Source organism: Delphinapterus leucas, chromosome 11 (assembly GCF_059928025.1).
Source record: "Delphinapterus leucas isolate spDelLeu-1000000601 "Yukka" chromosome 11, BTC_Dleu_Yukka2, whole genome shotgun sequence".
Lineage (NCBI taxonomy): Eukaryota > Metazoa > Chordata > Mammalia > Artiodactyla > Monodontidae > Delphinapterus > Delphinapterus leucas.
This window is the reverse complement of record NC_143139.1, coordinates 100969975-100997567: the sequence shown is the minus strand read 5'-3', so window position 1 is coordinate 100997567 and position 27593 is coordinate 100969975. Positions and strand designations below refer to the sequence as shown.

The 27593-nt window shown below is 56.8% G+C and overlaps 1 protein-coding gene across 3 annotated transcripts in view; it reads right to left on the bottom strand.

Moving 5' to 3' along the window:
* The window catches only part of TAFA5 (TAFA chemokine like family member 5), a 195161-nt gene that overhangs the window by 7689 nt on the left and 159879 nt on the right, over positions 1-27593 (bottom strand). The window contains exons 3-4 of one of the 3 annotated variants that reach the window (XM_089921479.1): positions 24529-24656; positions 7965-9094 (exon numbers count right to left, since the gene is read on the bottom strand). In XM_089921479.1, the coding sequence (XP_089777605.1) occupies positions 9080-9094; positions 24529-24656 (143 nt within the window). In that variant the 3' untranslated portion in view covers positions 7965-9079. Of the gene's footprint in view, positions 1-7964; positions 9095-22671; positions 24657-27593 lie in introns of those variants that run through there. The other 2 variants (XM_022596973.2, XM_022596975.2) reach the window with 2 other exon arrangements.

The following is a 27593-nucleotide window of genomic DNA, read 5'->3' as shown; positions in this document are numbered from 1 at the left end:
GGGCTCAGTGGACAGAGCCTCTCAGTCTGTGGCGAGAGCCCAGGGAGTGTTTGGTCTGAGGACGGAGCTGTGGACACGGCCAGGGTTCCCGTCCAGGGCAGTCCTTCCCGCCGGCCAAGGAGGTGACGAGGAGGTTTTTCTTGGTATTTGGACGCTATAAAAGCATCGTTTATAAAATAAAAGGAAACCTTCCAGCCCTGTGAGTCCCCTGAGCGATATTCCCTCTTCCTCTAAAAGTTTCCATTTGCCTTTGGGGTCAGGCTGAGTCTCCTGTTTAAAGAGCACAATGTTCTGAGCTGAAAGCCCCGAACAAAAGGTTCTAACAGACAGCGGAGACGTAGAAACTGCGGGGCAGTGAGATGACCATGGCCTGCGCGAGAGAGCTTGACCATGAAGGCTGCTACCACGGAGAGAGTAAAAACAACCCGGGGAGAAGCTTCTGGAAAGGCTGTACATCATCCCATCCATGCCCAGCCACGTGATTGAGGTTCTGGGACCATTTCCTGACCTTATCCGGCCAGTTCGCACCCGAGGAGTGCGGTTAACTGACTCCTGAGCCTGGGATGTCCCAGACGCCCGAGGAGGGAGGGCACACGATCGTCTGCAGAGGTGCCCTGGCTGCTCAGACACGTCCTCCTCTGCCCTGCTGTGAGGGAGGAGATGACCGGCCACCTGGAGACCCAAGGCCCTGAGAAAACTCGCACTGGCGTCTAGCGCACAGGTGGGGAGACGGGACAGAGAGATGCGGCACCTCGAACGGCGGGGCCGGGGACAAAGTGGGGGCGGGCAGCGCGAGGGCCAAGGCCTGGTCTGAGGATGCCCAGATTGAGAGAGCAGGGCCCCAGTCCCTCCCCCGCCCCTCGAGCACCAGCCCAGCTGCCCCAGACGCACCTGTGTCTTGTCACTGCGGCTGCTTCTAAGGACCTCTGCCCCCCCACCCAATCTCCATCACTCCTCTGCCCCCATCTAGGGGCTGCTAAACGCCAAGAAGAATGACAACTACGCCACCTCCTGATATTTAGGGGTCCTTAGTAGGCAAGGAGTGGAGGGTCTCGTCTCCTGGAGCCCACAGCACAGCAAGGTCACGTGAACTGCCCCCAAACAGGGAGCACAGCCCTGATGATATGGAACATGCCCGGCCCATGACGCTCTGGGGAATCTGCAGGGCTGAGGGCTGGGGACAGTGCCTGGCGGGACCTTGCTGGGCCAGTTCTGAAGGGCCAGGCCACGACGGTGCCAGGTAGGAGAGAAGCTGGGAGGGGATGGAGCGGGGCAGGTGGACAGGGGAAGCCTGGGTGGGGTGCCGAGGGCCCTCTCAGCCGGAGGGGCAGTTCCGTCCCTGCCCTGTGGCCTCAGGACACGTCCCCTTGTGCTTAGGAAGCAGCGTGAAGTGGCGAGCCCTGCCCTGCACCAGGCAGAGCAGACAGGCGGCTCTGTGCATCACTACCTTTGCGGCCCCGCCAGGGCCCGAGTCTGGAAGCCCCAGGGCGGCACAGCCAACGGGGACACGCAGGGTCTGACCCCTGGAGCCCCATCCTTCCATCCTCACACCGCAGCCCTTGGTGAGGGCTCGGGGGACCACATCTGCCCTGCAGCCTCAGCACCGGCCGGAGTGGGTCTCTCCTCCTGGGGTCCCTGGCTAACAAAGCCTCCACCTGGCTTCGATCACCCGAAGCCACTCATCTCCCAGGGCCTGAGGAGACAGACCGCAGCCCTCGCTGGGCTGATGGAGAGCCAGCAAAGGCTGGGAGGGCCGTCTGGAGCGAACTGTAAAGGGTCGGCATGTCTGGGTGCTCACTGACCTCCCCCTCGCAAAGCGGGACCTGCGGGTCGGAGGACAGGAGCGGATTCAGTGCCCGCTCACCCGGGGCGAGGCTGCTGCCACAGATCATAGGGTGACTGAGCCTCAGGGGATAAAGGGACAAGGGCACAGCAAGTGCCAGACAGGGGCTCAGCGCTGACATGGGGGTCCCAGCAGAACGAGAGGGAGGAGACCTGAGAGCAAGAGCTTAGGATAAACCTGGGGACGGCCAGAACCACCACAAGCCCCGCACCCCGCACCTGTCGTAAGCTGCTTCTTAGACTTTCTGGGTCTGAGCAGGGAGCCCGAAGATGAGATACCAGCTCTGGGTGCAGCCGGGCTGATCCAGGCATCTCACCTCTCCTCACCATGAAAGCATTCGCCACTCAGTCACCACTAGGATGCAGCACCTGGACGTGAGGGACCGGGGGCCAGGCAGCGGACTGCTCGAACCAGGGCATCAAGTGATGTGGGACGGCACAGACAGTGCAGCCCTTCTGTGCCATGAGGCAGAGAGCTGCGGGAGGATGGGCGGGAGCTGCCGGGGCCCTCTGGGGGAAGGTTTGTGTGTTCTATTTAGCTTTTATAGACAAGCAGACTGGAGTGTCCTTACTTTAGGCAAGCTGATGGCTGTAATAATACAGATTTATTGTGTAGCTAAATGGTCTAGCTTCTCTTTCTAAAAAAAAATACTGTTTCTTGATTCTGATGTGGGAAAATTATGTCTATCTTTACAGCCATTTATTTATTTTCTTTGGCTCATGACTCGTTCTTGGAGTCTGTCTTCTGAGAGAAGTTTCTAGAAAGTCTGCACCAGGCTGCGTCCCAGCGTGGTGGGGTTCTGAGGGGGGCTGGGTCCTGGTGGACCACAGTTTCTATTTCTGTTGAGCTGCCTCATTATGGACAAGCTGTGTTGTTTCCTCCTCCGGCAGGGAAGAAAGCATTCTGGAGCCTCTGGTTTGGGATCAGGAACGCTAGGATCCAGGTCCAATCCTGATACAAGGGGTGGCTCCGGTTATAAGGCCCCTGTAAAAGGAGGAGGGGTGACTGAGAATTCATGCCACCAAAGCAAAATCACCCCTGAGCCTCGAATTCCGAACAGGGGCAGATCAGGGGCCAAGCTGGGCTGTCCCTGTGATGAAATATTCACCCTTGGCTCTGAAGGGTGATCACCAAGTAGCCATTAAGGCAATGATCCAGACCCTGTTTACTGGATGGTCCTGTGGTGAGTGACCGCCCAGCACACCCTTCATCAGGGGCTTTACCATCTCCAAGGACCTCGTTCCCCGCTTTTCTGTGATGAGAAGTCATATTGAAAAAAAGAGTTACAAAGGTCTCAGAGATGCCGGGGGTTGATTAAATGCCCAGTGATACAAGGGTCCCAACAAAACTGACAACAGCCTCCATGGGCATTTGAAAAAGAACGTCAATGCAAGTGTGTGCACGTGTGTGGAGATGTGTGCATGTGAGTGTATGTGCATTTATGTCGATGTGTGTGCAGGTGTGTGGAATTGTGTGTATGTGTACATGTGTGTGCACGTGTGTACCTGCTGGACAACTCCCTGCCCGGCCCTGGAGGCCTATGGGAGGTCGTTCTGACTCAGGTCTCAGAGGGGGCGGAGGGCTGTGGTCCAGGACCCTGGCGGCAGCTGCCTCCCTGGGGCCACCCCAGTGTGCGTTTCCTGCCCCACCATTGCCCCCTCCCTACAGCCTGGGGTCTGCCACTGGTGAGATTTGGGGTCTTAGGAAGGACCCCATTGAGACAGGTCTGGGTTTGAATCTCAGCTGGGCTCTTCCTGTCCTGTGGCCTCAGGAAAGGGGCTTGGCTGCCACAGCCTCAGTTTCCACATCCACTAAATGGGAGCCTGAAACGGGAGCACCCAGGGGCACAGTTTCCCCCTTTTCACAGGAGTAGAGGCTGTGAGCAGAGCACGGCTGCCGTCCGACAGCCTCACCCAGGACCACTGCATCTTCTTCTGCATGGCGCCCGCATGCCTGCAGAACTGGGGCCTGACGGTGCTTTGTCTAGGCTCCTCTGGGTTTATAAGGCCTCTGAGCAAATAAAGGGATGCTGGTCTCCTCGTCCTAAATAAAGTGATGATGCTGGTAATAGGATTTCACCGAGAATATGGAGGTTTACTGAGGACATCCATCAGGTACTGCAAAGCCCCGCTGCAGCCCAGGCCTCCTTCTCTCAGGAAAATACCCCTACACAGCCCAGGGCCCCCCTTGAGCAGCCGTGGGTTTGTCCCCTGGCCGAGCAGCATGCCCACACCGCACAGGGCAGCTAGCAAGATTATGGAAATAAACCACACATCATGTGAGGATGGGCAAGCAAGATGAGATAAAGGATGCAGAGGCAGACGACTCTCCAGACCTGGAGGGACTCTGCATTCACGGCATCTCCTAAGTACCTGTAAGTTCTTACTCCACTTTTTACAAATGAAAGCAGAACACAGAGGTGGTGCCAATGCAAGAATGTAAGGGGGGACCCCACCAGGGGAGCCACGCTAATGAAATGCAACACAGCCACGAGGTGACACCGGGGACGGAGGCCACAGGCCACCTTTAGAACCCACCCACCTCCCAGGGTCAGGGCGCGGCCTGGCGAGGAGTGAGGTGACCTCTAGAGACAGCCGAAAAGAAACCGGCCTCAATCCTATAGCACCAGGGACCTGAATTCTGCCATCAACCGAGCGAACCTTGGCGGGGCTCTTTCCCGGAGCCTCAGGTGAGATGCAGCCCGGCCCACACCTGGGTTTCTGCCCTGTGGGACCTGGGCCGAGAGCCCGGCCACGCGGTGCTGGATGTCTGACTGCTGAGCTGTGAGATGGCAAAGGCTCTCCGTCACCAAATGCGCAACAGCACAAAAAATTCATCCACCCCGAGCCAGGCTCCCGGGCCCCAGCCCCACGTAGGGGCCTCCAGCTCCATCTACCCCGAAGGCGGGTGGGTGCCTGAGTCCTGGGTGAGGGAAGTGGCTGAGAGCCCCACTCGGCCCGCGGGAGGCCGGCATCCCTGCAGCATCCTGTCCAGGTGCTGCCCGGCTCCCGCGGGGAGGTGCCTCCACTGGACGGGGCCCCCAGGCTCAGACCAGCCCGTGCCCCTCACGGGTCACACTTGGTCCAGTCCAGCTCCACTCATGACCTTGCTGCTGCCAGGGTCACGTCTCCCCGGCGGGCCAGCCTCAGCCCAGGCCCCCTCCAGCTCTGCAGGGGGCTGCCCTCGACCTCCCCACGGGCTCAGCTGCCCTGGGAACGGCCGGCTCGCCAGGCGGCTTTTCTAAAGGGAGTGTGGGTGGTGCGGGCCGGCCTCGGATCCCTGTCTGCTTTGTCTCCTGGCAGAGTCAGCCTCTGACGTCCCATCCACCCGCTCCGCCAACCCCAGCAGCGAGAGCCCGGCCAGCATTGCAGGATGATGGCCTCGGCCACCGCAGCTCGCGGCCGACCCACCGTCCCAAGTTCACAGGCGATGCCTGGCGATGACGGGGTGGGGGTGGGGTGGGTGGAGGTGTGTCCTCAGAGGTGTCATCATACACGCTCTCCCCGACACCTGGCCGTCCACAGCGGCGAGGGAGGCCCCGTGTGCCCGGGAAGCTCAGGGTCAAACCCCTTCCCTGCGCTGCCTCCTGTGTCCACTTTCAGGGGCTGGGCAGGTCACCTGCTGGGCCCAGGCAGGCTCTTCGCGGTGCCACACGTCGGCAGAGGGGGCGGTGGCCCCGCCAGGCCCCTGTCAGTCAGAGGAGTCCCAAGACCGGGCCGAGGACAAACCCTTTCTTGTTCAAATATCCATCCACATCCATCTGCTAATAGCGGCTTCACGGAGGGATAGCTCACAGCCCAGATCACGTGCCCTGCTACAGGGTCAAGTCAGTGGTTTTGCTCTATTCAGAGCTGTGCAACCATCACCACAGTCAACTTAGAACATTTCTATCCCCCCAAACTACGCTCGTCAGCAGTGACGCCCCCATCCCACCCCGGGAATTCCCCCAGGAGAGGGATCCTGAGTCACGCGGTAGCTCCGTGTCTCACTTTTTGAGCAAATGCCAGACTGTTTTCCAAAGGGTCTGAAACATGCATTTCGGATTCTCTTGATGACATACTGCCCAGCACGTCCCAGAACAACTGGCAAATTCACATGCTTATAACCAGCATCCTTCACGAGGCCTCAACATGAAGGTAAAGAAATGAACACCAGCCACGGCGAGTCCCGAGGGGCAGCGCCCATTCGTGTTTCAGCTGCTGACCCCCGACGGAGAATCTCTCGCCACACCTTGTCCCCACTTCATGTTTCAGGAACTTTCCACCCCTGGGCTGTGTGCCTTTTCATCTGCCTGCTGCCCCCAGCCCCGGGGTTAGAAACCAGCTCCTGCCGGGCGGGTCCCCCGACGCCCACCTTGCCATCTGCCTCTGTTCTCGGAAGGTGAGCTGGACTTTCAGAAGTTTGGGATATCCAGGCGAGGCAGGGCTGCCCCTTGAAGGCGGGCCTAGCGTGGGTCTCTCGGTCACTGGGTGGCCTGCAGAAGGCCTCAGTGTTCTCACCTGTAAAATGGGGTGGTAACAGAGCACGGCCCACGGTGGCCGTCAGCCTGAGCAGGTCGACCTGTGCACGTGCTCAGAACAGCATAGACGAGTGTCTGCGATCGTCACCGATTCTTACTATTTTCAGGCTCATGGACCGTTTCAGCATCCTTCCTCCCCCTGAACTCAGATGTCCACCTGGACTTATCCTTAACCATCTCATGGTTTCGTCTGTAATCCCTAGGGAATTTAATTTGGAATGTGGCGTGAGGTAAGGACGCAAGTTGAATTTCTCCCAAGTGTGAAGCCGGTTTTCCCGGCATCTGCTGTTGGGGGCTGCCCCTCCCACACTGTACCCCCAGTCCGTGCTCACCAACACCCAGGTTCATCTCAGGGCCACGTGGTCTGGTTCATGGGTCAGAAAGAGCAGCAGAAGAGCCAACATCTTCTCCGGTTTTAATTGTATCCTGGGCACTTTGCCAGACAGGGTCCGCTGTTAACTCAGGAGGCGGGTGAGGGGCAGAACCAAGCCGTAGCTGCATCGCCCAGGGCTGAGCTGCTCACAAAGCTCCCTTACCCCCTTGTCCGTCCCCAGCAGGAGGTGGACACTGGGGCATGTCCCAAAGCCTTCCCACACACCGTGGATGAGTCCCACCCAATATAAAATGAGAAATCATTTTGTAATGTTCCAGAAAAAACTCACTGGAGATTTGATTGAACCTGTATTAGATCTAAGCAACAAATTTGAAGGAAGAGACAAACCTCATAACATTCAGGCAATCCCTCACCTCATCCAAGTATGTGACGTCTTTCTATTCATTTATTCAAGTCTTTTTAAGTCTCCCATGGGGAGGTTTTGCCATTATCTTCATAGGTGCCTTTTCTTACCAAAGTTATTCCGAGTTATTTTATGTTTTCTCCTGCTATTAACAGAGCTCCCCCCTCTCTCTTTCCTACTTTTATTTCACTTATTTATTGTAATTAAATCATTACACATACTTGCTTGGAGCTGACAACACACAGGCTTTTTGTCCAGTCTCTCTTTCATGTACCAGCGGGCACGTTTCTTCCTTAAAGCTGCCTACAAATTTCACCTCCCGTTTTCACCTCCTAAATGACACCTGTGTTCAAGCTACTGCTAACTCCGTGCCCTGGCCCTCAGGGTTGAAAGCCTTTATTAGTCTAGTCTGGGGTTGGCAAACTTGTGCTACCAAGGGCCGGGTAGTGTGTATTTTCAGCTTTGTGAGCCATAAAAGTCTTTCTGCAAAGACTCAACTCTGCCATTGCAGTGTGAATGCATGCCTAGACAGTGTGTGAGTGAATAAGCAAGGCTGTGTGCCAATAAAACTTTATTTAAAAAATAGGTAGGGGGCCAGATTTGGCGAGCAGGCGGTAGTCGTCCGACCTCTGATCTAGACCAGAGCTTGTTTGTGTCTATGAAAGCTTACAGTTGAACACAAGTAGAGAAACTTCTATGTTCATAACTGGTCCAATTTAATAAATTCTCTAATTAGTTTTCAAGGCATTTCAGGTGATTCTCCAGAGTTTTGGAAATACCTGTTTATTTACCTTCTGTAAGTAATAATGATTGCATTTTCTCATATCAAATAGTTGTGTGAGTTCATTTGCCAGAACTTCCAGAAAGTAACAAGTTCCCGGGTGACTGCAGGCTAGCCTCACGAGAGTCAGCCTGGGCCTCAGCCCCGGTATGGACAGGGCGGGGTCCATTTTCAGTGCAATGGCAGCTTTGGTTTTGGGGGGAACACTGGGTTCCAGGGAGAGCCCACCTTCTCTTCCAGGTTAGCCTGGAGGTCTGTGACCATCGTTCTTTTGATTATTTTCTGAGGAATAAATACAGGGTCTGTCTGGTGCCTTTTTCTGCATCTTCTGAATCAGAACACACATTTTATTTGATCTCCGTATAGGGCTTTTCGTTCTACCTGATTCTGAAATATTAAAGTATATTTACATATACTTATATATGTAAAGCTTATATATAGCTACTGTGTGGTGGTCTTTTTTTTTGGTTCTTTCAAAGGACTGCAGAAATCAGTCTGCTGTCATTTTATGCAGGTGCGGGTGACCTATGTCCCAATCACTACTCCCACCAGGGGGCAGCATCCTGAAAACAATGCCAGGTCCTGGAGGGCCTCGGGGTGCTTTGCTGAAGGATTTCTGTGCCTGGCAGGAATCCCAGCCCACAGCACAGACTCAAAATTCTTTATTGAACAAAATGACTTTCTGGGTATTTTTCTAATTTGGGGGACCTTTCCAGCATCAGGGTTTCACTAGTTCCTAAAATGAACTGGGTAATTTTCCACATTTCCCAGTTGGCGGGGAAGAGACACCTGTACACTGAATGCTTTCAAGAACATGCCAGTTAAAACATCTCCGTCTGGAACTTTTACTGGAGACTATTAACATTTTTCTACGCCTTTATTTTTGGTAATCCTCCTTCCCCAGAAAATCATATCTTAAATCAAATTTCCATATGTAGTGATCAGTGGGTTAGCTATGCATGCACTCTTGAATAATTTGAGGCCCCAACGCAGGCTGATTTTCCCTTCTTCCTTTCAGGACTATTTTCTAACATAAAAAAAAATCTACACATGACAGAAGTAAAAATGCATTTTTATAGTTTTGCCAGCGATGCAATGATTAATTCCATGCCTTTAAAAAAATCATTAATATTTCTTTTTCATCTTTACAGGTTTTCTCCAATCTTTTTGAAGGTGGCTTTTTCCATAGCTTGGTTTCTTCATTTTCGTTCTTTCTGAGTTAAAAATAAAGTTATTTAAGACACAAGTATACCGACAAGTCCATCCTTCCCTGTACCCACAGGTGCACTCTCTTATTCTCGTCACATTTTAAATGAGATTTAACGGTCAGTCAGATGCGTACACCGTATCGTCCAGTAAGTGCTGGCCCGCGTGAGGGTGTTAACGTTCTAACTCCGTCAACCTTACAGCAGCCCTAGGAAGCAGGGAATAGCATTCTGCCCATTTTATAGATGTGGAGATGGAGGCACAGAGAGCAAGGTCACGTGTTCTGAGTTAAGCAGATCACAATTGTTTTGCTCGGGAGCAGAGCTGGAAAGACTGACCTCACACCTGCACGTGACTCGTGGGTCGGTCTGCATGTTTTATTTCATCCTTCAACCAACAAATTACAGGAAGGTTCTGGTTGCTAGGGTTAAGGTTATTATTTTGGGTATAGTTTTAAATATATCGCATTGTGGTTGGAAAAGAAAGTTGGCACATGCCTCCTCTTAGGTTAGTTAGTAACCTGGATTATGGATATTTTTGTAAATTTCATAAATAATAGAAAGTTAGAAGCAGCCTATTTTTATGTTATAATATTCACTATGTTGCTGCAAATTCAACCTTGGTAATTTCATTTTTCAAAAGATCTATGCCCTGGTTCTTTTTATTGTTGTTATCAGTGGTGTTTACTTGACCTTAACACAGATTTAAGAGCTGTTTAAATTCCAACTAAAAATTGTGTTTCTGATGACTTTGTTTATTTGTACTTGGGTTTGCTTCCTGTAAACTTATGTTAATCAGTACATAAAGGTTTCTGTGATACTTCTACTAGTTTGAACTGTCATGGATCAGTATGTGTCAATAACTATATACACATCCTAAATGTATCAATACATGCCACCATATTGTTCCAATTTAATCACTTTACCTACTGATTTCCTTTCCATTTCATTTGCCTAGTAACTTTGTTTATTATTTGCTTTTAAACTTTTTGGTTTGTTTGTAGGAGTGCCCTTAGAAGGCAACACATATTTGACTATTTAAAAAACCTGATTTGATAGTCTCTGCCTTTTAGAAGAGAAGGCTAACCCACTTACATTTATTGTCACCACTGAGGCTGCATTTCTGTATTGATCAGCATGTTCCACACTGATTTCTGGTTCTGCTCCTTTCATGGTTCATTTCCTTACACACAGTTTTACTCGCTTTTTCTTCCACTGTAGTTTAGGAGAAATCATGTTCTTGTTTCTATTAGTGGTGGCCTTTATGTTAATCAAACGAACTTTTAATGATTAAGCCATTTCCCTAGTGATGTAAGTTCTTTCTTTCCATGAAGAGACATTAAGTGACTCTTTTCTTCGTCTGCAGCTGCCCCCCTGCAGCTGTTGTCAATTTAACCAGAAGTTACAAATCAGATTATACAAAAATAGTCTTCACAACATACAGGGTACATTAAATAACAGTGTCGCCAATTTTGTGTTCAACTGCATAACCACAGTTACAGGAATAATTTATATCTAAGCTCCATGTAGTTAATTGGTATCTAGTCACTACTGATCTTCTTACATATGACCTATGACCTTTCCGAGGTCATCAGCCACTCATTCGTATTTCTTTGATTGGCTCCAGGGCATCTTTCATTGACTCTTTCAGGAAAGGTATGTGGGTGGTACACTTTCTAAATCCTTGCAAATTTAAAGCCATCCTGTTTACTCCCTGTGTCCAAAACAACAAACAGAAATAGGACTGAACTCACAAGTAAAAGTATTTTTTGACAAATCCCTGGAGATGGTCTGTCCTTCACTCTGGTTCTGGTTCTCCTGGGTTCAGAGGTGGCTTGTCTGTGCCTTCAGAGGTCTATGGACTTGTCCTCCTGCCTTAATTGTTTTCTCCAGTACAACCTGGATGATCAGAGAGTTTTCCTTCACTCTTCCGATTCACAGATATTGCCATGGATGCTTGGGTCCCGGGTGCTTTCATGCTGCTTTAATTGGGGGTTTCCCCTGGCTCAGGAAAGCTTCTTGGCAACTCTCTCTTTTCACCTTAACATGGTTATTCTTTGTTCTCGCCACGTGGCTCCCCGCAGTGGCATCCACTTTCCCAGGTTGGATTTCTGTCCTCTGTCTTCTGTACTTATAACATCTCTCTCTTTGGCTTCATTTTCTGGGTCTCCTATGAACTGCCTTTCAGTTTAAGGTTGGTTCACATCCCTGTGTTGATTCTCTGCAGTGACATGTCCATTACCTGCAGCTTCTGTACACATCTCAATCCACTCTGATGTTTTGGGTCCCATTGAGTTCAGCCTCTATTTGGCCCTGCAAACCTTTGGACGTTTGCCTGCATTTCATCCCAGGCTGCCCTTCCTTCAGGCTTCTTGCTCTGGGGTCACAGAGGTCACAGCCTCTTTTATCTCTTTGATGCCCACAAGCAGACACTGACCAGAAGCCTCACGTTTACTGCAGGGGTTATTTCCAGAGCTAACCCTGCCTTTCGGTCTTCAGAAAGTGCTCCTTTCCATAGACAGTGTGCATTCTTTCAGAGGCTCCTGCTTATATTTTGGCTGTGATGCTTTTTTTATTCCCTTTTAAACAGGCAGAGGCCAATCCCGGCCAGGAACGAGCCAGCAGGCTCAGGGGGAGGGAATCTGCACCCTTCTTCTCAGTTCCAGGGGCTGTGGGAGGCTCCGCCTGACCCAGGCTGGCCCAGAGGTTTGGGGTGATATGCAGAGACCCTCGATCTTTATGGGACCCAAAAGGCAGCTCTCAGTGGGGTCTGACCCCACCAGGGAGGTCAGGTTTTCTGTCTGAGCTGCAGAGTTTTGAGAACGGAAGACTGAGGGGGGACAACATGGCCTTGGTGAGCCCGTCACCTGGCTTCTCCTGCCCCAGGTGAGAGGCTCTTCCTGCTAACTCTGCCCCTTCCAGTGGAGCTCACCTCTGCGCTGGCATCTTTTCCTGGTCCTGCTAGAGCCGTGTATTCACAGAGGGAAGGGGGAACCGTGGTGCAGGGAGGCTCCACCTCTGCCTGCTTGTTTTCTGACCACTGCAGGGGTCTCTAGGTCCGAAGGTTAGGTCCAGGGACCAGGAGGAGGCCCTGGGCTCTTTGTGCATCACAGGAGGTCTTAGTCAGAGCAGGGGCTCAGAGGATAAAAAAGCCAGGGGCATCCTAAGGTTTCTACTGTCCACTCTGGCAAAGCACCCAGCGGGGTCTTACCTGACCTCAGTGCACACTTCTCTTCTCTCCAGGTCATGATGCTATTGCCAGTTGTCCTTATTTTCAAAATCTTTTGAAATTGGAAGCTGGGCAGAGGCTGTTCAGCCAGTGTGATGAGTCTGTCACCCTAGTAATCCAGAAAGCCACGGCCACTTCTCCACAGACTTGGCACGAGGACCAGACTCTTCCTCTCTCCTCCAAAGGTCCGGGGAGCGTGCCATCCTCGTGGCGTGGAAGGCAAAGGTCATGGGGAAGAGGGAAAATGCAGGTCTCCACTTGTCTGTTCCTTGCCCATCACACGCCCATCTGTCCTATGAAACCCTGAAGCCTCACAGCCATGACCGCACAAGGCCAGGTGCAGCCCGGACACGCAGAGTGGAGAGACACCCCCGGGGCCTGGGCGTCCCTGCTACAAGGCACCGAAGGGTTTCAGGAGAGAACGAGGGTGTGGCTTCATTCGGATGCAGCCATTGGGAACATGAGCACATATGCTGGAAGGTGCCACAGGAGGAAAGTCACCAACCTTTCACCTACAGAGACTCCCCTGGGGTTTAGAAATGCTTCTCATCCACTATTTTCCTTTCCCCAAACCCCAAGGACCTGTGACGTCAGCCTGGGGTCACGCTTACCCCTTCCACAGATGAGGAAACTGAGGCTCTGAGAGGTGAAAGTGACTCCCTCAAGGCCAGCCTCCCAAGTGTGCATTACACCTGTCAAGCCTGCAGGCGGCAGGGGCGGGGCAGGGGGCGGCCCTGTCCGGGGGCCCAGAGAACAGGGCTTGACACAACAGGGCAGTGTGGGGAGGTGCGATCCCACACGGGTCCAGGTGAGCCTGAGACGACGTTCTGGTTGGGGGAGGAGGGGATCCAGGGGCAGAACTGCAGAGACGACAATGCTGGCCTTGGTACCATCCCGGCACTTACATCACCGGGTATATCTCAGTTTAATGGGGAGTTGACATTTAAAGTGATTTAGATTGAGACACAAATCCCTCTATTTCATTTTTCAAGACTGATCTTTAACAAATGTCTACGCCAAATGCCGTATTTCACACCCTCTGCGGCGCCCAGAAGCCATCAGAGCTGCTCTGTGGGCGGAGGGGCTGGGCTGGGGACCGTGGGTCACACCCGGACCGCAGCGAGAGGGCCGAACGCAAGACACAACCACAGAGAGAGGTTTGGGTGTCCAGACCCTGGGGCGTGAGGGGCAGGCCGGGGTGGGTGGAGCAGATGCCAGGGGCCCGTTGTTCTGAATCAGAGCCAGAGCCGCGCCGGGTTAGGAAGCACATCACTGCCCCGGCAAGTTCTGCCGTGCTCGTGCTGACTTAACTTCCACCTCAAATATACGATCTGCCTTTTCACAGTAAAGAAGCATCCGATTTACCTTTGTCTTTCGTGAAAAAATAAATCGCTAGGTAATGAAATGTCACGTGTACGGTTACAAGGACGTAGTAAACCAACAGGACAAAACCACGTTCTCAGCAGCTTTGCCTGTCGTTCTGCCCAATTCGTTCATGGAACGTGGAATCAACAAAGAGCATCAACTCAAACAGCTCTGCTGGAAACCGGGGATGCCTCTGAACTTCGCGCATCCTTATCGAAGGCTCTCGTTGACACGCTGAGAACACACTGCATGCCTGCAGGACCACAGGGGCGCTCCCGGCCGTGGCACAGGGCCGGGGGGAGGTGGCAGGCCCCGCACAGCCCTGGCCGGCGTGGCGGGCTGGCTGAAATGGACAGCACGGTGGTAGCAATGTCTGCTCGCTCTAGAACGGCTGTCCTGATCAACAGCGCTGTTCTCTGAGGGTCCCCCTATGGGGACACATACCCCATCGAAGGTGGGGCCCCAGGCTTCCCTTAGGACTGCTGAGATCTGGGACTATTTGGAATACTTGGATCCCAGGCACCCCCATCAGGCTGAGCTGTAGGACTTGGGTACCTGGCCAGCATCCCCCTCTCACCGAGGTCCTGCAGAAAGCATTCTCTTCCATCTGGTCAGCAACTACCTGACCTCATGTGTTAAGTAATAGCCATCCTTGCAGCCCCCAAAGCAGCCCCTCCAGGGATTCTTAAGGCGTGCCTGCTGCCTCCCTCAGATCTGGAGGCCATGAGTGCTTCATCCGTGCATCCCAGCATCCCACATGGAGCCAAAAAGGATGGAGGACAGGGGGGCAGGGGGGAGCGGAGGGAAGGGGGAGCTGGCAGTACTGATGTACTGATCACGTGACCCAGCTGCCCGTGCAGGGCCAAGGGGAAGGCCATCCCTAGGTACAGAAAAGCAGGTCAGAGCTCTGCTGACCCTGACCCTGACCCTGACCTGGTCCTCTTGGTAGGCTGCCTGTCACCTCTGCGGTGTCAGGAACACCCGACCCCACCATGGTGGCCCGTCCAGCGCCCACTGGCTTTCTCCACTGGACCCCTTTCCTCCTGTTTCAACCCTTGCCATTTACGGATTTAAAATGATTCAAAGAACAACTGCTTTAAGGAAAATCGAGACTCATGTACCACAATTACTGTAAAGAGCTATCCGCGTGTCACGCCTCCTGTAACGAAACTGGCCGAAAGTGCCAATGGAAATATTGTGGGTTTGGTCAAACCCGTTTTTTGTTTCCGGGCTCACTTCTGCCGAGAAAATGAAGAATGTCAGTGCTCGCGATGCGTTGGTGCCAGACCATCTACGTCTGTGTTTACACACAGAATCTATTAAAATGTCCAGCTCTTATTGCCGTGATGAATAGCAGTGATTCAAAAGCACACAATATGGATTGCAGACAGGGATCAGAGTCACGACAGGGTATTTTTCATTGCTTGTGAGGAAGAGAGAACTGGTGAGTGGCAGGTACCGAGGTTCTCCTGGAGGAGGACCCACCGTCCGCTGGTTCCTCCACGTTTATCCTGGAACCTCCTGCACAAAAGCCTCTCGCCCTTGGGAGCACGACGTGGGCACAGAGCATCCAGACCCCTCCCGGGTGGTCCTTGGAAGACAGACGGAGGGGCTGGCTTGGCTGGGGCCCACCCATCTCAGCCCCCTCAGTGGTGAGAGGGGGCGGTCCTCCCACCCACAGTGCTCCTTCCAGGCTTTTCCTCTCCCCAGCCCTCCTGCCGAGCTCACCCCTAGGCCCCAGGGCCCTGCTCTCTGCCCCCAGTTCAAGCTCCGAGCACCGTGTGGGCTCCAGCAAAACCCGCCATAAACACCATCCGATCAGATTCCAGAAGACAGATGGCAGCCTCCCAGCTCTGCCTGGGGGACGACTCAGCCCCAGACCTCACGGTTCGGCCAGCTCCTCCTCTGTCCCTCCCATCCCCTCAAGGGGCAGACGTGGCCCTGAGCCCGATACCCAGCGCAGAGCCGGCATCCAGAACCGGGAGGGACCACATAGTTCAAGGAGTCTTCCTGGAGAGACGGACTGGGCTGAGGCCCTGCTGCTCCCCGCCGAGCGGAGAGCTTCGCAGATGACAGGAGGCTGTGGCCTCACCCTGCACCATTCCTGCAGCCTCCTGGCCAGGGTCCCACCGGGCATCATCTGTAGGAGGGGAAAGGCCTGGGCAGGGGCCGGAAGCACAGACCCCGTGGGCCCTCTCAGGGTGGGAGATGCCAGCAGATCCTCAGGACTGACCATCTCCTCCTCCCAAAGGAAACAGGAGAGGCCGGGCAGAAGGCGGCCGACCATGGCCTCGGATCAGAAGGGCACACACCACCTCATCCCGGCTCAGGATCAGTTTTCTTCTGTTGGTTTTCAGAGCAGGAAGTGGTAAGGGTCTGTAATAAACCTTTCTGCTTGCCGGGATGGCTCATTCGTTTGGGAGCAGAGAGGAACCAAGCACCCCCCAAGTGTCCCCAGGCAACCCTGGCCTTCCCCACACCTGGTGTCGCGATAGTCCTATCTGTGGGAACTCACACCCGGCAGGGAGGCTGGGGACCCCCGAAGCCCTGGGTCATGAAATGGACTGAGCGTGTGTTCCTCCACACGGGGGACGGAGCCCATGGTTCCCGGGGCCCAGGGGGGGTCTGGCCTGAGCCCAAAGTGGACGGACGGCCAGACGGTGGAGGAGAGAAGGCCTTCGGCTGTGACGGGAGTGAGGCCTGGAGGACACCGGTCAGGGGGAGTGACAAACCGCACCAAAGGCTCCCCGAAGTCCTGGCCCTGGGGGAGGAGGCCCTGCCACCTTGGCCATGGAAGGAGCCACATTCCCAGAGAAAGACAGAAGGACTCCCACGAGGGGCAGCAAAGTGGGGGCGTGGCACCCCAGACACCGCAGAGCTTCAGAAAGGCTGCAGGAGCTCCTGGGTGGCCGCAGGCCTGGGAGGGAGCCTGGCAGGGTCAGGGGACACCCTGTGGAGCCGAGGGGAATGCAGAGCCGGCCGGGCCAAGCTCTGGGAGAAAGACAAAGCACGGGCTCCCTGGTGAGGCTGGGAAGGGGGCAAAGGGCGCACAGTGGGCCCTGCCGGACCTAAGCCGCCTCCTCCCCTCATTGGCCACGCGGCGTCGGCCACCCAACAGCGGATCTCACCCGCCAGGACACCTCTGAGCTCCCCTCCAGGACCACGGCCCCTACCCCCCCTGCTGGGGGGGGACCCACACAAACTGCTTCCACACGGATGCTGGGGGGCCGCCACGTGGCCCCCCTTTGTCCTCAGCGAGTCCTGGCCCTTCCGACCTGGGTGCGGCCCTGGCCTGCTGCGTGTGGGCCAGGAGGGGTCAGGCCGGGGTCACCAGTCGTCCTAACCCCCGCCTCTCCTCACCCCCCTGCACCCGCCGTGTGCAGCCGTGTCCCCTCCCTGGTACTGCAGGCACGTCAGGGTCCCACCGCTCCTGCCGAGACCTCAGCATCTCACCTGCCGCCCCGCCCGGCCTCAGACAGTGACCTGAACTCCACGCCCAAGCCCATCCCGGTGCCTCGAGAGTCCCTCAGAAGCCGCTCAGGATGGACTCACACCTCGTACGGCCCCTGGGTCCCGCCTCACACGCTGCTGGTGATGCCTGGTCCCCTGAACTCGCAAGGGCCGGCGCCTGGGGAGCTGGCCGTAGACAGGTCCTGACTTCCGGCTAGGTCAGCTCCCTGGGAAGTGGTGCCGATGACCCACGTGAGCTCTGCGAGGAAGCGTGTGTGTCCATCACGCGAGGGGCCAGACCTCCCCGAGGGCAGCCGCAGTGCCCGACAGGTGACAGGGCGTGAGATCTCGATACACCCACAGGGCTGCATCAGACCCAAGGCTCCCAGACATTCCCTGTAGCATCCTGGGATGATTTCCCTTTTTGTGTTCCTGGGGAAGCTTCAGGGCATCCCACTGCCTGACTCCTCTGCATTTGGGGGTTGCCCACAACTTTCGGGGAGCATATCCATCAAGTGCCCCTCCCTCGAGGAGCCCGTCCTGCCAGCGGGGGCTGTGCCGGGGGCTGGACCACTGCATGCACAGCCTCCTGAGGATGGGGCGCCCAGAGTAGGGAGCAGGGCCACGGCTGCCTGAACCCGGGAGGACCGTCCCAGTTACTGACTTTAGGCTGGAGGACCCCTACCCCCACGGACTGTTGGGCCGTGGCGTGGAATTCCAACGCATCCCAACTCGGCTGCTTTCTGGCTTGGAGCGCTTCAGCTGAGAAGCCAGATACACTCTGATGTCTGAGGCTTTGTATGTGACCTATTTTTTCCCTCTGAGTTTTTACAATGTTGTTTTCATCTCCAGTGGCCTGAAATTTCATGCTGATATGCCTCAGGATGGGTCTTTCTTCATTCATTTCTGGCCCGTGGTGAGTCCTTGCACACAGGAAACCCGGGCTTTGAGTCCTGGGAATTTCTTTAGAAAATATGTCTTTGATAATTCCTTCTTCATTGGTCTCTATTTTTGGATCTTATATTCTTTAGACCTCCCGAATCGGTCTTCTAATCTGTTTTTTCTTTTCCTTTCCTACTCTTCCTACTTCTTTTTTTAAGTTCTGCTCCTGGCTTTTTGAGATTTCCTCAATTTTATATCCCAAACGTTTGCTGGAGTTTTAACAAATTCTGTCACACACACACACACTCATACAGGTACATATTAAGTCTGCGAAGACATATACACACATCACGTGTGTGTGCACGTGTGTAATTTCCAGAAGCGCTTTCTTGTCTTCTTACAGCTCTTGAAATAAGTCTTCCTTCAAGGAAGCTACTGCCTTGAGACAAGCAGCCCCGACTCTGGGTGGGAGCTGGGGGTGAAGGTGACCTTGGGCAGCGAGCCTGGCGGGCTCGCCGTGCATCTCTGTGTCTGCACCACCTCCTCTCTGCTGCCTCTGCTGTCTGTCCCCTCTAAGTTCCTAACCCCTTTCCTTAGGTTTGTGTTTGTTTGTCATCTCTCTCTTCCCACCAGACGAGGATCCTGATGCTAGAAGCCCGGCGGGGGGATGGGGGGCTTCACAGAGGGGCCTCAGACCCCAGCTCACAGCGCCCAGGTTCTGCATCAGGCTTGGTTGGTAGGCTAGCAGGATACCCTCCCCCCAAACTCTTGTCCACCCGAAACCTCAGAATATGACCTTCTTCGGAATTGGATCTTTGAAGATGCAATTAGTTAAGGGCCTTGGGATGAAATCATCCCTCATGTAGGGCGGGCCCTAAATGAGATGCTGGCATCTCTGTAAGAGGAAAGAGGGAAGTTCAGATGCCCGGGGAGGAAGCCGGAGGCTGAGCCTGGTGGGACGTGGCCACAGTCCAGGAGGCCCCAGGACGGCAGGCAAACCCCAGAGGCTGGAAGAGTCAGGAAGGACCCTCCCCGAGGATGCAGAGGGAGCACGGCCACACTGACCCCTCTGGACCTCTGGCCTCCACACTGCGAGGGGGTGATTTTTGTTCCTGGAAGTCACCCAGTGTGTGGTCACTTGCTACAGCAGCCGTGGGAAGCTCAGAGCCTAAGTTTCTCGGTAAAGAACCCCCCGTGTCCTGACTGCACCCTCTGGGAGTGGGTGGGTCTCACATCTCGGGACTTGGGTTTCTCTCCATCTCCGGGTTTTCAGGAAGTTCCCCTACACTTGGCGTCGGCCTTATGGGGTCCAGAGTTGTGAAGGTGTGATTCCTCCCCGGCGTGGGCCTCTGGGGCCTCCGGGCTCCTGCGGGGCACACAGGGGCCCCCAGCCACGGTCCAGGTAGGGAGGACCTGGGAGCCCTCCTGCAGCCTTTCCACCGGCCCCCTGTCAGCTCCACCTCCACTCCACACGCAGGGGGCCTGCGCCCCGACTCCTGAGTCCTGGGTTCTGAGCGTGACCCTGCCGCTCCTCTGGGGTTCAGCTCCCCGTGACCTGCCGAGTGCAGCTGCCTCTCCCATTTGGCTTTGCTGTTGCCTCCTCTTCCGTTCACTCCCCGCACGTCCCCGCCACATCCAGGGGTTTCCAGCGGGCAGAAGTGGGAAGTGTGTATTCTGTTCTTTACACCTGGGAGCCTGGTACAAGCACCTGCGAAGTGCCCCCTGACTGCCCTTCGAGAACGTGAGCCCCAGCGTGAGGGGTCCAGTGCTCGGGGCCCCCGAGGCTCCTCCTTCTGTGTGTCCAGCCCTGGGTGGGCACCTGGCACAAGGACCCTGGCTGAAGCGTGGAGGCCTGGGCCACGTGCTGGGTGAGCTCCTTGGACAGAAGGCCCCGGACAGCCTTTCTCAGGAATCTCAGTGGGAGGGGCCCACACTGGACACACACGAGGCCCTCGGGTAGTACATTTTGAATCCGGGAATGCAGAGGCCTCCAGGTCGGACCTAGGACTCCTCCCTCCGGAAGCTCCAAGGTTCCTGGGTGAGGCGACACTGGGTCTGCGGGGGCAGCCCGGATGAGGCCGGCCGGCCCTGGGACGGTGAGGACCGACAACCAGAAGGGGCACTGCTCCCTCCTCACCCTCTGCCCCGTACCGGGCTGGCTCTTCAATCCTGGACAAGCCACGTGGAGGATGGACACTCGGCATGGAGGAGCGACAGTAAGAGCCGCCTGGGCCTGGATGTGGGTCAGTGGGTCAGTGTGCGCAGTGCACGCTGGCCTAAGTGCTGGGCTGCCCGGCCCAAGCACGGCCAGTTCACGACAAGATGAGGGAGGCAGCGGTGATGAGCCGCAGGCCTCCAGGCTTCAGGCAGAGCTGGGCACTCCTCTGTCCCTCCGGGGCCTAAGGGAGCCCCCCGGGGGCCCGTCCGCACCACGCTGCTGTGCACTCCCAGGTCCAGGACACCTGGACCTGGGCAGAATTTGGACTTCCTGGGGCAAAGGTGATCAGAGGCAGCTCCTGGGAAAGCGCTTCTCTTGTCATGAATTTCCATGACATCCAAGGTCCTGGAGTAGATTGTACAGACACCCCCCAGAATATCCCTTGCCCCCCACGGTGGCGTGTCCACGCAGCACAGAATTAAAACGTAGGACTTAACTGTTCATCTGAGAGACGGATTCAACCAGGTGGTTTGTTCTGGTCTAGGAGGTATTCGTTATAGCAGCTACTGTGGAGCATCTTTAACACAGAAGCACCGTACGTGGCAGACGGAGCACGTATCCGACTGTCCTGAGTGCCACTAAAGCCCGGGCACCGCCCCAGCTGCTCACATCTGGACAGAAGCCGAGGGTGGGCAGGACGGCGCTCCACTCGCGGGGGCCTCACGCCTACCTGGGGCCTGGCCTTTTCCTTCCCCTCTGCCTGCCCGGTCAGCTCTGCTCTAAGGGGCCGCGAGAGGGCCAAGGAGGGGATGTTGTTTGCGACCTTGGGGAGGGCCTGTGATGTCCACCTGCTCAACTTGCCTGGTGCCGACCAACATCACAGGCAGCCCTCAGAACAGGGATCGCGGGAGCCACAGACGCCAGGTCCCCCCCGCCGCCCTGAGTACCTCCGGGATGCCGGGTCCCCAGCTCTTCACTGCAACCTGTCCTGGTACCTGCGTGACTTCACCTGTGACCCTGTGTGTGCTTCACGAAGCAGCTTTCGCCCTCGAGACACAGATGCGCCCAAATGTTTTTATTCTGTTTCTTCCTCTTTCTTTTAAACGCTGATCATGAGCCACTAAATTAATTTCACGACCCACTAATGGGGTGACGACCTGCACTTTGAAAAGAGGTGATCTAGGAGATGCAAACGTCAGCATGTGCCTGGGGTCTGGGCTCTGCTAATCCATTCATCAATTTATCACATGCATGTATGGGAGCCCCGAAAGAGGGACCGGGGCTGGCGGGACCACAAGGCCTGCGCCTGCCCTCAGGCAGCTCACGGTTTGCTGGGGACACAGAGAAGGGAGCAGCCACGGCCCATGCAGAGAAGGGGGTGGAGCGTGACCAGGCGGTGGCGGGGGAGGTGACAGCCACTTCCAGACGTGGCCCTGGCTGCAGGGGCACTGGGCTGAGACCCTGGCACCTGGGATGAATTAGCAGTTACGTGGCCAAGCAATCCTGAGGTGTCTTACAGCCCCCCTCACGGAAAACCAGTTTATGCTAAAATGTGAAACCCCACAGTGCTAATGTGCCATCTGTAGGAGGCCCGAGATGTAATCGTGGAAGGGGATTACGTGCTCCAGTTATAAGGTGTTTGCGTCAAGAGCTCAAAGCTTAAAAGTAAGCTTTTAAGAAAGCTTTGAAAATAGGTCTCCGCACGCAGGCCAGGGTCACCTCTGCAGAAACTTGGGACGATGACAGAGCTCGCTGGTCCCCTAGGGTCATCTCAGTGGGATCTGCCAACCCAAGCACCCGGGGCCCACTTCCCCGGTGGGGATGTGACCCTGTGGGCCAGCACATAGGCAGGAGGTCACTGTCACGGAACACGTCCGGCCACTCGGCTGTGTCTCCGAGTGTGAGCGCCTCCCGCCGGGGGAGTGAAGGGGCCCTGAGCGGGTGCACCCCTCCCTGACCTGCCCCAGGTGTGGCGGGGACTTCCTGCCTGGACCGTGGGCTTCTCCTGATGCACCTGTTCCAGCACGAGGCACTCTCCAGGGCGGGCTGATCTCAGGATGCGCGCATCAGAGACTGTCTTCTCACCTGGAAGACGCGTGGGCCTTCTGCAGCGCCAAGGCCGCGTCTGAGTTGGGCAGACCCAACTCCACGGCTCACTGACCCCCGGCCGTGGCCTCCCTCAGCCACCCCAGCTGCAGTTTTCACGGCTGGAAACCCGAGGTGATGGTTCTGAGCTCCGAGACCTGTAAGCCCGAAGGGAACGACTGTCTGCACCTTCTCAGCAAACGTCTTAGGGCAACTTAAGGACCTGAGGCTGTGCTTGCAGGGATAGGGTGCTAGGGCTGCCAAAGGGGCGCCCTTTGCACCTAGAGGCCTCCCAGAACCTCCAAGGGGTGGGGGCGCAGGGAGCTGGGAGCCGGGACGGGCTCGGGGGCTTGACGGGAGGAGACGCCCCGATCCACTGTGAGGAGACTGAGGGGTGCTGCCTGGGGCCACACGACCTGGAGGGCAGGCCTGACCCCGCAGCCACGCACAGCCAGGCCCGCCACGGAGGGCGGGTGGCCCGGAGCCCCCTCCAAGCCTCACCTCCTGTGGGTGTTCATTCAAAAGACCCCCGATGCAGCACCTCCCGGACCAGGGCTGGCCTGGGCCCCCTGCGCATCCACACGCTGACCCCGGGCCCCACGGATCTGGGGGCGGTGGCCCTGGGGGTCCAGGGGTCTGCTTGTCCCCCAGTCTCCACCTTTCGGAAAACCTGGAAAGGTCAGCTGCTTCCTAGACGGTCGGGGAGGCAGCGGCCCCACCTCAGAGGCCCTTCCGCTCCCGGAAAGGTCAGCTGCTTCCTAGACGGTCGGGGAGGCAGCGGCCCCACCTCAGGGGCCCTTCCGCTCCCGGAGCAGTGAGGCAGGTGGCAGGTGATGAGCTGGCACACCTGCACACTTGCCAGGTGTGACGACAGATCCCTCGCTTCCGTGCTGCACGTGCACGAACAAGCACAGCCAATGCTCAGACAAGCGCACAGCTGCGGCTTCAACGACTGGAGACCTGGGGGCGCCTGCTGCAGCCCAGCCCAACGCTCCTCGTGGGTGGCCCTGCTCGGGACCGGCCCCCAGGCCTGCAAGGGGAGGCTGCAGGCAGGGCCCCCCTGCCTGAACTCCCGCCAACACAAGAGGCCTCCGAGACCTCTGATGGGCTGCCTGGGTGCAGCCGGGGGCCCGCGTCTCCACTTGACAGCCCCGTCCTCAGAATGTGCCCCCGGAGGCCTGGCTTGTCCCCACCCGACCTCCCTGCCGGCGATGGGACCAGGGCGTCTGTGTCTCATCTCAGAGCAGCTACACCTAATTGGCCTCTTAAGGACATTGCTGAAACAGCCCATCTGACTTCTCCAGCGGAGGCTGCAAGGGCAGGAAGGGGTGGTTTTTCCTCTAGACTAATTCCTGAGGGGCCGTGGCCCCCGCTTCTCTGCCATGGATGCCAGGGGAGAACTCCAGATCCTTCCATGAGACCCCAGACCTCCCTGACATAACGTCCCCCAGCATCGAGGCGGGAATTTTGGCCAGGAGCCATAGCCCACCCCAGTCCTCAGCTGTCTACGTCAATGTCACGAGGAAGAGCCCGGATGAGGGGTGAAAATTGGCTGGTGGAGTCCAACACTGTGCGGGCCCAGCATACGGAGCACCAGAGCCGTCCCTGTGGCCCCGGCCAGGCAGCCCCGCTCCCCTGGCCCACACCATCCCAGCCTGTGCTTAATGAGTTTTCCTTTGGGAAAGGAATCTCAGAGCAAACAGCCCCAAAGCCACTTTGCCGCCGTCTGCCTCCCAGCCTGCGGGAGACCAGCCTGGGGAGCCCGGAGTCCACAACTGTCCCTCTCGGTGGGATCCAGGAGGGACAGAGGCACCCTCAGGGGCTCTCGGGGTCTGTGCTCCAAACAGTCACCATGCCTGCCTGGGGGGCGAGGGGATGGCCTGGATGAGGCCCACGGCCCCTCCCCGATCCTTTTTCTTTAAAGGCCCTTCGTTCCGAGGCCCTTCTGTGGGTTCTAACCTTCCCCCCAGCCTGGAGCTGGGAGTACATCACCCAGAAACAGGACAACTTCACCGGCAATCTTGTGTGGGCTGACCGGCCTGGAGAGGGCTCTGTCCAGCCTCTCGGGCCGCTGGGCACTCAGTGACCGTGTGATGGGTCTGAGCAGCCCGGAGACAGACTGATCCGGCTGCAGAGAAGGGAGGTTCTGGAGGAGGCGGGGCTGGCAGCCTGTGTGTCCATCCTGTCATCGCGGGTGTGGGGTGCACCCCGCCCCAGTACGCTCTGCTGCCTAAGGCTCCCGCACCCCCCGCACAGCCAGCGCCGCGCACCTACCGTGGTGGTCTTTATCCGCCCGCCGGGCTGCGTGCACGTCCAGCCTGACCGGTTGATCAGCAAGTCACAGCCTTCCCCCTCCAGACAAGGGAGCATGTCACACCACTGCTTTGTTTTGATGATTCGTGCTGCGGAGAGAAGAGAGAGCTGTCAGCGCTGGCCTGGGGCTTGAGCCGTACCTACGCAGCTCGATTCCCGGAACCGGAACTCAGGGATGGGACGGTCCAGTGGGCAGTGCCTGGTGTCAGTCAGGTGGCCTGGCCAGACTGCTGCCCCCTCCCTGGCCTCGCAGTCAATCGCTCACTGCCAACCACCAGCTCTGCCATTGGCCACTCAGTAAGTAGTGACTGAGGGCGCTGGGGACGGTTTCAAGAACCTCCCTTCCTGGAGGCAACAATGTACTTCTCTCCTTTGTCTGGAATCTGCATGGGAGCCAGGAAAGACAGCAGTGGGCGGGGGTGGGGGTAGGTCTCCCGGTCAGGACCCCCCCCTCAGATGCAGTGGGGACTGCCCGACTGCAGGCCGCAATCCTGGGGCCTGGGTGGGTGCTGGGAGGGAGGTGCGCAGGGGGAGGGTGGGGACTCCTGGCAGATCGTACGGAGGCCACGGCCCTCCAGGGGCCTCATCCACAAAGGGGACCCCCCCCCCGCGCGAGGACGTCCCAGGACTGGTGACATCAGGACTCGAGTCCTTGTCACTGTCAGATGGGGTGGGGAAGGTAGACCCCGTGGCCGCTAAGAACTGATGACTCCAAACCCACGCTTCCAGGCAGAAGGGGGCTGCGTCTCTCTCTTCCTGGTAAACCCACCACCTTTCTGTGGCAGTGGCGGGAGGGCCTGGGAACCCATATGTGACGGAGACCCTGGAAGGAGGGACTCTGTAATGGAGAGAACACCGAGTGTATGCATGGAACTGTTCAAGGAACCTGGGAACTACGGGTCGTTTTGAATTAGGACAGAGTGATGCGCATCCTTTTTAAAGCAGGTTCCACTGCTTTGGTGGCTGCAGTGGCCCCCGTGGCCCCACCCTGCTCTTCCTGCATCTTGAAATTCTTAATAACTTTTAAAGGATCCCAGCATTTCCACTTTGCATGCGGGCCGCCAATCACGCCACCAGCCCTGCAGGCAGTGACTGTCCCTACAAAGGCGATAGGGGACCTGAGAGGGGCCTCACCCCATGGGGGCCTGGGCCTTGGGGCCCCTGCAGGGGAGGGTGACTCGGTGAGTCTTAACAAAGGGTGGGCTGGGAGGTGGTCTGGAAAACAGACAAGGATGGCATCCCAGGTGACCCCTTGATGCCAATTCTGACAAACAAGCAGGAGCTGCCTGAGCACAGCGGGGAGTGTCCTGGGATCGATTGGCAGGCAGAGGGCCCTGTGGGTAGCGTGCTGCTCACCTGGACCCACACTAAGCATCTCTCTACCCACAGCCAGCTGGTCATCCTGAGACCAGCTCCTTTCCAGGCCGAGCTACGGACGGAGCTGTGACCCCCGCCCCCTGCAGTCACAGGAGGAAGTCCTGACCCCAGAGTGGCTGGACTTGGAAACAGGGCCTTTACAGAAGTACCTGAGGTTAAATGAGGTCATAAGGGTGGGGCCTCATCCCACAGCATTGGTGCCCTTATAGGAACTGACCTCAGAGAGCTCAGCCTCTCCCACGTGGGACACAGTGCAGGCAGCCGTCTGTGAGCCAGGAGGGGGTCCCCACCAGTCAGCCGCACCTGCATCACAGCCTCCTCACCTCTGGACTTCGAGAAAATGAATTTCTGCTGTTCAAGACCTACAGCCTATGGTGCTTTGTGACTACAGCCTGAGCTAAGACGGCCCGGGAGACTTCACAGCGCGGAAATGCCCCGCAGCCAACTGAAGTCAGAGCGGAAAGACACTCCAGCTGAGCGTCAGCGTGGTTCCCACGAAAGAGGAGACGCGGCTCTGCTCTCACGGCAGGCGTGGGGGACGGGCTGTCTCACTGCCCAGAAACGTCTCTAGGCCACGGCAGGCCCGGCTCTAGCCGCACCTCGCGCTCCACGCGGCCCTGCCAGGACCCGCGGGCCACAGGTGGCTGCCTTCCCCAGCACATCCCCTCGGGACTCTTTTCCTCATCTGCTCATCGTTCTGGCAGAAGTCCCTGGAGCAGCCCCACCATCCCTGGTGCACCATTTTGGTGACAGTAAATGACAACACAAAAACCTCGTCGCACACCAACAAATGCAAACCGTAAACCCATGAGGCAGCAACAGGATTGAAATACACACCCCACCAATCCCCGGAAACCCTGTGTGCGTGGCTTAGAGACGGTCGTGACGAATTAAAGAAAGAAGGGAGGGTTTCTCTGGGGTCATCCAGGACAGGCGGCGTGGGAGGAGGCTCAAGAGCGGCTAAAAAAATCTGGACCTGTGCTCCTGTCTGTCTCCTGAGCCGCACCCAGGGAAATGCTGTCAGCGTACTGAGCCTGTCACCACGGGGCGGGGGGACCCAGACCCCAGCTGTGCCCAGGGAGCGGAGCCAAGAGCAGGAACGTGGCCTTCTCAGGTGACAGACCTGCCCTCAGATGCAAGAGGGAAATGCAGTTCTGGAGGCAGGGAGGCCGAGGCGAGGCCCCATACAGAGAGACTGGAGCCCAGAAGGGCACTGGCCCAGACCAGCGGGGCAGGGCAGCATGGGCCACGTCAGAGGCCTGGTTCTGATACCCACGCTTCCCTGGCTAGCCTGCAGGACCAGACAGCAGAGGAGGGAAGGGTTCAATCCTGCACTGCTGTGTCAGCAGAGGACCTCGAGCCAGCAGTGCTTCCCGTGGGCTCCATCCTCCCCGGGAAGCTTGGTGACCAAGGGGACAGAGGAGAAGCTGCAAGTGGAGTACCTGGCCCAGGGATTGGCCAGTCCATGTGTGAAACACACACTTTTCATGGTCAGGTGAGGAAAGAAGCCACTCTTGGCCACTGACCGTGGGGCTGGAGACGGTAGACGGACACTGGCAGAGACCGAGCCAGCCTCCAAGCATCCAAGGGGCTGGGATGCCTGCTGGTCTCCTGAGGCTCCTCCCCCCGGCCGCAGCTCAGCTGGGCTC